A 12,046-nucleotide genomic window follows, 5' to 3' on the forward strand; every position below is an offset into this window, starting at 1 on the left:
GAACGTACGCCCGGCCGCCGCAGTACATTTACGCCGTTTCCTTAACGCATTATCAGGCCTAAAGTTTTTCCATCTAATAGATGGAATAGTAATGTTAAAGTATGGCCGCCGTTCGCGCTTCGAAATTCGAAAATTGTACGTTGTTTGCGTAAGTCGTCCGTGAATAGGGATTTACGTAGTTTACGTCCACGTCTAAATCAATAGGCCCGTGCGGCGGACTTAGCCGCAATGCACACTGGGAAATGTAGGCGCATGCGCAGTTAAAAAAAAACGTCAATCACGTCGGGTCAAGCCTCATTATCATAAAACACGCCCCCTCAGACAAATTTGAATTAGGCGCCCTTACGCCAGCTCCCCCCTTTAGGCTACGCCGCCATAACTTAGCAAGCAAGTACTTTGAGAATCAAGTACTTGCCTCGCTAACTTACGGCGGCGTAGCCTAAACACGCTAAGCTACGCCGCCGCAAAGTTGCGGCCATCTCTCTGAATCTAGCCAATAGTGTATACAGCACTATTTAGCTCATTAGGTGGAACATTTTTTTGCATCTCTGTGTACGAGGCCTAAGACAGCAGGTGGATTTCTAGCAGATCACCAGATAAAAGTAAAGGACAAAAAAATAAAACGAATGCAGCCACTACATTTAAGGACTGGTAAGCTTCAATATAATCAGTTTTTGTTTTAGACACGTGGAATGCAGTCATACAGTATATATTTTCCCCTATAGGTCTGATCGACAAAGCTTTACTCCGCTTCAGACACCAAGACATAGTTCCAATCGCCAGGCTGGAAAATGGGTTGAATGTGATGGAGATGTGGCATGGTCCAACATACGCTTTTAAAGACCTCGCCATGTCCTGTGTGGGACAGTTTCTGGATTACTTTCTGAAGAAAAACAATCGACATGTGAACATCCTGGTTGGTACGTTGTCAGCAATATATCATTGTTATCTTACAGAGGGACAATTTTTTTCATAAAATGTGTAAAGAACCTTAAAGTGGTTGTAAACCCTCACACATATACCCAGTGAGGTGACTGGCCTCAGGCGATACCCAGAGATAAAACAAACCCTCCTATACTGTATATCTGTTTATCTGCAGCTGTCTTTCCTTTACATTCATTCAAAGTGCAGAATGTACACAGGATCTCTCAGCTCTGAAAAGCAGGGGGCGGAGAACTGAAGTTACATCACTGAGGAGAGCTCTGAGAGCTGATTGGAGGGAAGGGACACACCCCCTCACACAGCACACAGGAACAGAGACGAGGATGTTAATCAGCTGGAGATCCCTCCCCTGTCACCATTTTCCTCTTGGTGTCAGGAAAACTCATCAGAAATGGTGATAGCAGAGGAACAAAGCAGCTGTCATGATAATTCAGTGGCTTCAATACTTTTGGAGTCACTGGTCTGAAACAAATATGCTGGTCAGATGGTTTAAATTCGCTATGGCTTTTTAAACTGTGTGCTTGTTGTGGCTCAATGACTCTATTGAAGCCACAGACAGCCAGGCAACTGGCATTCTCAGGAGGAAAGGAGTGCCAGCTTCCATATTTTTCAGTGTACAGGGTACTTTTAAGTATTGTTATTTGTAGAGTACATTGAACTTAATGTTAATGATCAGTCATAACAATATGGCCGACCACTATAACATTATGACCACCCGCCTAATATTGAGTGGGTCCTCCATTTGCCCCCAAAACAGTCCTGACCCATTGAGGTATGTGCCCGTCAAATGCCGCCACTGTGCCCATCAAATGCAGCCACTGTGCTCATCAAATGCCACCACTGTGACCGTCAAATGCCGCCACTGTGCCCGTCAAATGCCGCCAGTGTGCTCATCAAATGCTGCCACTGTGCCCATCAAATGCAACAACTGTACCCGTCAAATGCCGCCACTGTGCTCGTCAAATGCTGCCACTGTGCCCATCAAATGCAACCACTGTGTCCGTCAAATGCAGCCACTGTGCCCATCAAATGCCGCCACTGTGCCAATCAAATACAGCTACTGTGCCCATCAAATACAACAACTGTGCCCGTCAAATGCCGCCACTGTGCTCATCAAATGTACCAACGTGCCCGTCAAATGCTGCCACTGTGCCCATCAAATGCAGCCACTGTGCCAATCCAATACAGCTACTGTGACACCCCCCCCCACCCGCCTGCTTGCTGACTGCCCTGGAACTTACCCCATCTTGATGGGGGATCAGGCAGCGGGTGACGGTGGTGAGCTGTGGGATGGTGGGTTGAGCAGCGGGTCAAGCGGCGGCCTCCATTTGTCTCGTCTTCCTTCCTGGCTCCTACTAGGCATCCAAGCGGAACGCCAAACCTGGGTGGACTCTGAGCGCAGTGCTCTGCGCTCTGAGTCCACCTTTTTTGAAGAGCCTATTGCTCTAATCAGGTGCTTTAAAAAATTCAGGTGCCGACGTCCTAAAATGGACCGGACGCCTGAATAGAGGGTGGCTACAGCGGCCATGGATAGATTCATGCTATGCAGCCACTGCTAAAAATAGCGCCTGTAAAGCGCCTGAAAACTGCCTCTCATGCCTCCCCAGTGTGAATGCCCGACTGCTTTCATACTGGGGCGGTGCGCTTGCGGGATGGAAAAAAAAGTCCTGCAAGCAGCATCTTTGGGGCGACTTGGGAGCGATGTATACCCCGATCCCAAAATACCCCTGCCCATTGAAATTAATGGGCACCGCTTCCGTTAAGCGCCAGCAAAAAAAGGTTGTCAGTGCCGCAACACAGGAGCTTTTAACCCTTTCTTAGGCCACTAGTGGGGGTTAAAAGCGCCCCGCTGGTGGCTGAAAAGTGCCACTAAAATGATGGTAAAGCCGCTAAGACCGGGTGCTTTTAGTGTGAAAGTAGCTTTAATGTTTTCCATAGCTGTACCTGCACAAGGGGCCAGCCTGGGGTCATCTAGCAGGACTAACTTTTCTGACAAAAGCTCCACTTTAATTGTTTCAGCAATTTGAGCTACAGTAGCTCTTCTATAGGATTGGACTACACGGGGTGCCAGCTTTTGCTCCCCATGACCCTGTCACCGGTTTTCCTTCCTTGGACCACTTTTGGTCGGTCATGACCACTGCAGACTGGGAACATCCCACAAGAGCTGCAGTTTTGGATATGCTCTGACCCAGTTGTCTTACCATTACAATTTGGCCAAAGTTGCTCATATCCTTAATACTTATTTTTTTCTGCTTCCAAGACAACAGCTTCAGGGACAACATGTTCACTTGCTGCCAAATATATTCCACCCACTTTCAGATGCCATTGTAATGAGATAATCTATGTTATTCACTTTAACTGTCACTTGTAATAAAGGTATGGCCAATCGGTGTATATTTCTGCACCCATATATATTGGGGATTTGGGTCTTGCAAAGTTTCACATTTATTCATGAGCGATTGTTTTAATTACTGACCAGACAAAGAGATTTCTGTATTATTTAATGCTGTGCATTCAATTTGTGTTTCAGCAACATCTGGAGACACAGGAAGTGCTGCAATTGAGGGTGTTCGAGAAAATCGGAATATTGATATTATTGTTCTGTATCCAATTGGACGCTGTACTAAGATCCAGGAGCTGCAGATGATCACCGTGTTTGAAGACAACGTTCATCTGTTAGGGGGTAGGTTGCCTGTATATCAGGGTGGATAAAAAACAATGTTTTTTTTTTTAAAAGAATCAACATTTTTTTTTTTTTTATTTAAATAATTTTCAAATTTCTTTGATTTTAATCAATTTTTTTTTAATATAAATGCTTTTGGAGTAAAAATCTACCTACAGATAGTTTTCTATTTAACCACTTGACCACTGGGCACGAAAACCCCCTTAATCACCAGACCAATTTTCAGCTTTCGGTGCTCTCACAATTTGAATGACAATTACTCAGTCATACAACATTGTACCCGTCTGAAATTTTTGTTCTTTTTTTCACACAAATATTGCTTTCTTTCGGTGGTATTTGTTTACTTCTGCGTTTTTTATTTTTTGCGCTATAAAAGAAAAAAGACTGAAAATTCTGTAAAAATAAAAAAAAAATTCTAGTTTCTGTCATATTAGCAGGTTATTTCTCACACACAGCATATGCATACTACAAATTACACCTCAAAACACATTCTGCTATTCCTCCCGAGTATGGCGATACCACATGTGTGTTATTTTTACATAGCGTGGCCACATAGAGAGGCCCAACATGCAGGGAACACCAAGGCCAATTTTGACATTTCTCTCCTACATGTAAAAATCATAATTTATTTGCTAAAAAATTACATAGAAACCCAAAACATTATATATGCTTTTTTTTTTCAAAGACCCTAGAGAATACAATGGCGGTTGTTGCAACTTTTTATTTTGCACGGTATTTTCACAGCAATTTTTTGAACGCGTGTTTTTAAAAAAAAAACTGTTTTGTGCTTAAAAAAAAAAAAAAGTAAAGTTAGCCCAATGTTTTTGCATACTATGAAAGATGAAGTTACGCCGAGTAAATAGATACCTAACATGTCACCCTTCAAAATTGCACACGCTCGTGGAATGGCGCCAAACTTTGCTACTTAAAAATCCCCATAGGCGACGTATTGCAAGGTATTGGAGTATTGGGGTATTGTGGAGTATTGAGGGTATTGCAGAGTATGGGGGGTATTGCAGAGTATGGAGGGTATTGCAGAGTATGGGGGGTATTGCAGAGTATGGAGGGTATTGCAGAGTATGGGGGGGGTATTGCAGAGTATGGGGGGGGTATTGCAGAGTATGGGGGGGGTATTGCAGAGTATGGGGGGGTATTGCAGAGTATGGGGGGGTATTGCAGAGTATGGGGGGGGGGTATTGCACAGTATGGGGGGTATTATTGCAGAGTATTGGTGTTATTGCAGAGTATTGCGCAGGGAGGGATGGCTGGATCTGTGACTGCATTTGTCACAGATCCAGCCCACAGTGCTGCTGCTGCCACCCGCTCCCCCCCCCCTCTCCTCTCACACTGTACCGAATGGACCGTACAGAGAGGAGAGGGAGGAACCGGCGTCATTACATGACGCCGGTTTGTTTACAAGTGATCGCGCCGTCATTGGACGGCGCGATCACGTGGTAAGGAGCCGCTTCCATTGGCTCCTTACCGTGATCCTTGTTGCTGCGGGTCCCGTGGACCCGGCGAGCAACGGTGATCGCGTGTGCGCGCCCGCTCGGGTGCGCAAATCTGATTCTCCGGGAGGACGTATATTGACGCCCTCCCAGAGTAAGGGAACCGCCTTGTAGCCATATTTCGGCTATAGGGCGGTACCAAGTGGTTAAGATACATGAATAATTTAGTTTATTCAGCATTAAATGGAGCTCAGTTATGTAGCATGAGGCTGTATATTCTGCTGTATATGCCGCCATGTCCCCCATCTTGTTGTGTCACTGCCGCATCACCAGCCGTCCCATTAAAGTGTATGGGACTGTCGGTGAGTCAACAGGGTCAGAGGAGGAGCCACTGCGGGACAGAGATGACAATTGCTCTTTAAAAATTAGGATTTAAATTGAGTTGATTTATATCAAATCCACCTTGCTGTACATTACTATTATTCAGTGTTTAATCTCTATGTACTATGCACATCTAGAGAGTGAAGCATTTTATAACAATTAACAGCCATAAGCTTGTATTTGTTTTCCTTAGCTGGCTTCTAGCTGTCGTTCCTGGACTGCTTCAGCCAGGGAAGCAGTTAATCAAGCGTGATCTGTGCCAGTGATGGCCCATCCAATAGGGGCGAATGGGCGGTGCCCACCCTATGCATGTGTCCACCCCCCTAATCTACATATAGGGCGTCGGATGCATGGTTTCAATAGGGGAGGGGTTTGAAGCACGTGATTAGAACCAGAGGCTCTAATAGGCTTCAAAAAAGGGTGGATTTTAAACCCACCCATCTGTGTGACAATGGCAAATTAATATTCGCTATTCTCACACTGATCCTCCTCCCGGCCAATCAGGAAGTGGGTTGTGAGAACCGTCACCCGATTGGCTGAAAGGACAGGCAATCCTATTGGACGCCTAGGAGGAGGAGGAGGGAGGAGATGCACGGCGGAAACCGCCATGATGCAGAGGAGGAGGAGACACCCGCCGCCCGTAGGAGCGCTGCCTGCCTGGAACCTAGATGAGGTAAATCCTGGATGACTGACCGCCGTGAGAGGGGGGGTTTTGGTGCGGGTGACCTGACGGAGCGGGGGTGGCTGGTCAGCGACATTGCAGCGGACAAACTGGACACTAAGTGACACTTTTTGGGGTGGAGTGGTTATTGCTTAACCACTTCATTACTGGGCACTTAAACCCCCTTCGTGCCCAGACCAATTTTCAGCTTTCAGCGCTGACGCATTTTGAATGACAATTGCGCGGTCATACAACACTGTACCCAAATTATATTTTTATAATTTTTCCCCACAAATAGAGCTTTCTTTTGGTGGTATTTGATTACCTCTGCGATTTTTATTTTTTGCGCTATAAAACAAAAAAAACAGAAAATTTGGGAAAAAAAACCACAATATTTTTTACTTTTTGTTATAATAATATCCCATTTTTTTTTTTAATAAAAATTTCCCTCGGTTTAGGCCGATACGTATTCTTCTACATATTTTTGTTAAAAAAAAATCGCAATAAGCGTATATTGATTGGTTTGCGCAAAAGTTATAGCGCCTACAAAATAGGGGATAGATTTATGATTTTTTTTTTTTTACTAGTAATGGCGGCGATTTGCTTTTTTTTTTTTTGTCAGGCCTGCGATATTGCGGCGGACGTATCGAACACTTTTGACACAATATTGGGACCATTCACATTTATACAGCGATCAGTGCTATAAAAATGCACTAATTACTGTATAAATGTGACTGGCAGTGAAGGGGTTAACACTAGGGGGTGAGGAAGGGGTTAAATGTATTCCCTGGGTGTGTTCTTACTGTGTGGGGGGAGGGGACTGACTGGGGGAGGTGACCGATGCTGTGTCTCTATGTACAAGGGACACAGATCGGTCTCCTCTCTCCCTGACAGCACGTGGAGCTCTGTGTTTACACACAGAGCTCCAAGTCCTGCTGTGTCACCAACGATCGCGGGTGTCTGGCGGACATCGCGCCCGCCAGGCACTCGCATCGGCTCCCGAGCGATGCGCCGGGCACATTGTTTCCCCGCTGCGCGCCCCCAGCGGCGCCCACGGGGAACAACAACAACTGGACAGGGTTAAATGTGTGCCTAAGGAGTGATTGCTAATTATGTGAGAGGTTCTTTTACTATGGGAAGGCAGAGATCTATGTTCCTGCGTGGTAGGAACACAGGATCACAACCTTCTCTTCTCACAGAACGGCAAACTGCAATGTTTGCATAGACAGACCACCATTCTGCCTGTGTCCCTAACAATCCGCGGGTCCCAGTGGACATCACGTCCGCCGGACCCACTGATTGGCTCCCGCTGTGTCTAATCAAAATGGGAGCGGGACCAGGAAGTGCAGGATCATGTACAGGTACGTAATCCTGCCCAGGGGAGCTGCTTTGCCACCGTATATTTACAATATCCGGTCGGCAAGCGGTTAAGGTTGACATTGAAAACATGTTAGACTTACCTCGTTAATGAAGAACTGGTCCTCACTACCATTTGTCTGGTTGGGTAGGATAACTGTCACGAAAATGACTATTTTGCCAAAAATCTTATATCTTTTCAGAAACCTCCCAGTTCGAGTCCCAGCATACTTTTTTCGTATTCTGCAACGCAAAGTAAATCAATTCGTATTCGTACCACGCCTGTCACAATATACCCTATTCATTCCCCGAACACATGACGGATTGAGCATGCCAAATTTTAGCAAATATTACTACGCTGCTCAACTGGCCCAACTCCCTAAATATCAATAGGTAGATTCAGTAAGAGTTAGGCCGGCTTATCAGTAGATAAGCCGACCTAACTCAGAATCTACGCCGACTTATGTTTAAGTGTATTCTCTAACAGAGATACACTTAAACATATCTAAGATAGGACGGCTTGCTCCGTCCTATCTTAGATTGCAATATTTCGGATGGCCGCTAGGTGGCGCTTCCATTGCGGTCGGCGTAGAATATGTAAATGAGTTGATACGCCGATTCACGAACGTACGTCCGGCCGCCGCAGTAGATTTACGCCGTTTCCGTAAGGCATTATCAGGCCTAAAGTTATTCCATCTATTAGGTGGAATAGCAATGTTAAAGTATGGCCGCGGTTCCCGCCGCGAGATTCGAAATGTTTACGTCGTTTGCGTAAGTAGTCCGCGAATAGCGATTTACGTCGTTTACGTCCACGTCGAAATCAATAGGCCCGTGCGGCATAATTAGCCGCAATGCACACTGGGAAATGTAGGCGCATGCATGCATGCGCAGTAACAAAAAAGTCAAAAACGTAAGGTCAAGCCTTATTAGCATTAAACACGCCCCCTTTCCACACATTTGAATTCGGCGCCCTTACGCCCGCCCGCTTTAGGCTACGCCGCTGTATATTAGCAGGCAAGTACATTGAGAATCATGTACTTGCCTAGCTAACTTACGGCGGCGTAGCCTAAACACGCCAAGCTACGCCGCCGTAAGTTTATTCCTTTCTACCTGAATCTACCTACAAGTCTCCAAAGAAATACCACTATGAGTGTCGATTGAATCGGCTGAGTGTGACCCTCTTTCTTTGGCAAATATCTTATGGCTTTCTCCTTCCCTTCGCCGAAAAATTTCAAATCCAATCACCAAACATAGCTTGGCTTTATGGGACAGACTACAATCCCTACACAATCCCCTTCTCTCCTTTCTACATAACCCTGATTTTTATCCTGCCTGGACTTTCCCATCCTCCTTTTCAACTTGGTCTAACAAAGGGATAACACGAATGCACCAATTTATTGAATCCAGCTCTATTATCCCCTTCCCCAAACTTAGTGAAACTTATGATATACCCAATGCAGAAACCTTCAGATATCTACAAATAAAGGGCCAGATTCACATACTTTTGCGGCCGTGTAACGTAACCCATTTACGTTACACCGCCGCAAGTTTCCAGTTTTAGTGGCCGATCCACAAAGCACTTACCTGGAAACTTGCGGCGGTGTATCGTAAATACGTCCGGCGCAAGGCGGGCCAATTCAAATGGGCGCGCTCCCGCGCCGGACCTACTGCGCATGCTCCGTTTCGCAATTCCCGTCGTGCTTTGCGCGCAGTGACGTCATTTTTTCGAACGGCGACGCGCGTAGCGTAATTCCGTATTCCCGGACGGCTTACGCATTTTTAAATTTCGACGCGGGAACGACGGCCATACTTTATACAGCAATACGATTGCTGTGTAAACTTAAGGCACCAAAAACGACGACTAACTTTGCGACGGGAAACTAGACTAGCGGCGACGTAGCGAACGCGAAAATCCGTTGTGGATTGCCGTAACTCCTAATTTGCATACCCGACGCTGGTTTACGACGCAAACTCCCCCCAGCGGCGGCCGCGGTACTGCATCCTAAGATCCGATAGTGTAAAACAATTACACCTGTCGGATCTTAGGGATATCTATGCGTAACTGATTCTATGAATCAGTCGCATAGATAGAAACAGAGATACGACGGAGTATCAGGAGACGTCGTCGTATCTCTTTTGTGAATCTGGCCCAAAGAACTTTATATATACAACTAAACAATCCCCAGAACACATTCACTGACAGCTACACCCTCTTTGAACAAACCTGCATTTCTGACCCACACAGACGAGGCTTAATCTCAGGCCTCGTACACACGACTGAGGAACTCGTCGTAAATGAAACATCGTTTTCCTCGATGAGTTCCTTGTTAGGCTTGTCGAGAATCTTGACAAGCTTTCTTTGCGTACACACTGTCAAGACAAAATCTCGTTGTTCTCAAACGCGGTGACGTAAAACACGTACGACGGCACTATAAAGGGGAAGTTTGATTCCACTGGCGCCACCCTTCTGAGCATGTGCGGGTTTCTAAGCATACACACGAACGTGTTTCTCATCGAAAACCAGCCCGACGAGGAACACAACGAGGAAATTGAGACTCCCGAGGAGGAAAAAGAGAACTCTTTTTTTCTCATCGAGTTCCACGACAGTTTTCTCGATGAAAAACATACACACGACCGTTTTCCTCGTCAAAAAAGCTCTGCCACCAAGTTTCTTGATGGATTCTGTCGAGGAAAACGGTCGTGTGTACGAGGCCTCAGACTTATACAAACAACTACTGAATGAATGAATGAATGAAAAACGAATGAATGAATGAAAAACTTATAAAGCGCGGCGCATGCGAACTGAATCGCTTCTGGGCGCTAGTTGTTCGTGTCTCATGACATCTACTGTCTCCCATCTCTGAGAATGCTCCATCATATACATCAAAATGGGAATCTGACTTGAATCTCCAACCTGGAGACTTGGATTGGCCTCAAATATGGAAAGCAACAAACTCTGCTACACCCAACATCGCCCCTCTAGAAACGAATTACAAGGTTCTAAGAAGATAGGACCAGATTCACAAAAGAGATATGACGGAGTATCTCAGATACTCCGTCCTATCTCTGAGGCCTCGTACACACGACAGAGTTTCTCGGCAGAATTCGTCGAGAAACTCGGTGAAGAGCCGGATTCTGCCGAGAAACTCTGTCGTCTGTACACTTTTGGCCCGATGGAGCCGCCGAGGAACTCGTCGAGAAAATAGAGAACATGTTCTCTATTTTCTCGTTGTTCTATGGGAGAAGGCGGCCCGCCGAGCTCCTCGGCGGCTTCATCCCTGAACTCGACGAGGAACTCGACGTGTTGGGCACGTCGAGTTCCTCTGTCGTGTGTATGGGGTCTCAGAGTATCTATGCGACTGATTCATAGAATCAGTTACACATAGATAGCCCTTAGATCCGACAGGTGTAATGGACTTACACTGTCGGATCTTAGGATGCAGTACCGCGGCCGCCGCTGGGGGGGGAGTTCGCGTCGTAAACCAGCGTCGGGTATGCAAATTAGGAGTTACGGCGATCCACAAAGGTTTTTCCCGTCGTTACGTCGTCGCAAGTGTTAGATTTCCGTCGCAAAGATAGGGGTACTTTAACATGGTGTAAAAGTACTCCACCATGTTAAAGTATGCCTGTCTTTCCCGCGTCGCTTTTGAATTTTTAACCACTTCCATACCGGGCTGTTATACACACATCCCTACCAGGCCTATTCTGGCACTTCTCTCCTACATGTACAAATCATAATTTTTTTGCTAGAAAATTACGCAGAACCCCCAAACATTATATATGTTTTTTTATCAGACACCCTAGGGAATAAAACGACGGTCATTGAAACGTTTTATCTTGCACGGTATTTACGCAATAATTTTTCAAACGCCTTTTTTTTGGAAAAAAATTGTTTCATGAATTAAAAAAATAACAAAACAGTAAAGTTAGCCCAATTTTTTTGTAAAATATGAAAGATGATGTTACACCGAGTAAATAGATACCTAACATGTCACGCTTTAAAATTGCGCACACTCATGGAATGGCGCCAAACTTCGGTACTTAAAAATCTCCATAGGCAACGCTTTGAAATTTTTTACAGGTTACCAGTTTAGATTTACAGAGGAGATCTAGTGCTAGAATTGTTGCTGGCACTCTAACGCATGCGGCGATACCTCACATATGTGGTTTAAACGGCGTTTACATATGTTGGCGGGACTTGCGTGTGCGTTCGCTTCTGCGCGCGAGCTACTGGGGACAGGGGCGTTAAAAGAATTTTTTTTTTATTTTTTTTTTTTACATATTTATTTAATTTTTTACACTTTTTTTTTTTTTTTTTTTTTTATTATCACTTTTATTCCTATTACAAGGAATGTAAACATCCCTTGTAATAGGAATGTGTGTGACAGGTACTCTTTATGGAGAGATGCGGGGTCAATAAGACCCCACATCTCTCCTCCAGGCTGAAAAGCATGAAATCGGTGAAAAAAAATTCACCGATCTCATGCTTGCTGTTGCTTAGCAGCCGCAATTGCGGCTTTGTTTACTTACGGGGACCCGGGCGTGACGTCATCACATCGCGCCCGGGTCCTCCGA

The 12,046-nt window shown here is 45.5% G+C and overlaps 1 protein-coding gene across 1 annotated transcript in view; it reads left to right on the forward strand.

The window, feature by feature from the left end:
- The window catches only part of THNSL2 (threonine synthase like 2), a 45,586-nt gene that overhangs the window by 11,119 nt on the left and 22,421 nt on the right, over positions 1-12,046 (forward strand). Inside the window, exons 3-4 of the mRNA XM_040335463.1 lie at positions 726-920; positions 3,473-3,625. Coding sequence (XP_040191397.1) covers positions 726-920; positions 3,473-3,625 — 348 coding nt within the window. The remainder of the gene's footprint in view (positions 1-725; positions 921-3,472; positions 3,626-12,046) is intronic.

The sequence above is a fragment of the Rana temporaria genome, chromosome 1 (genome assembly GCF_905171775.1).
Source record: "Rana temporaria chromosome 1, aRanTem1.1, whole genome shotgun sequence".
NCBI lineage: Eukaryota > Metazoa > Chordata > Amphibia > Anura > Ranidae > Rana > Rana temporaria.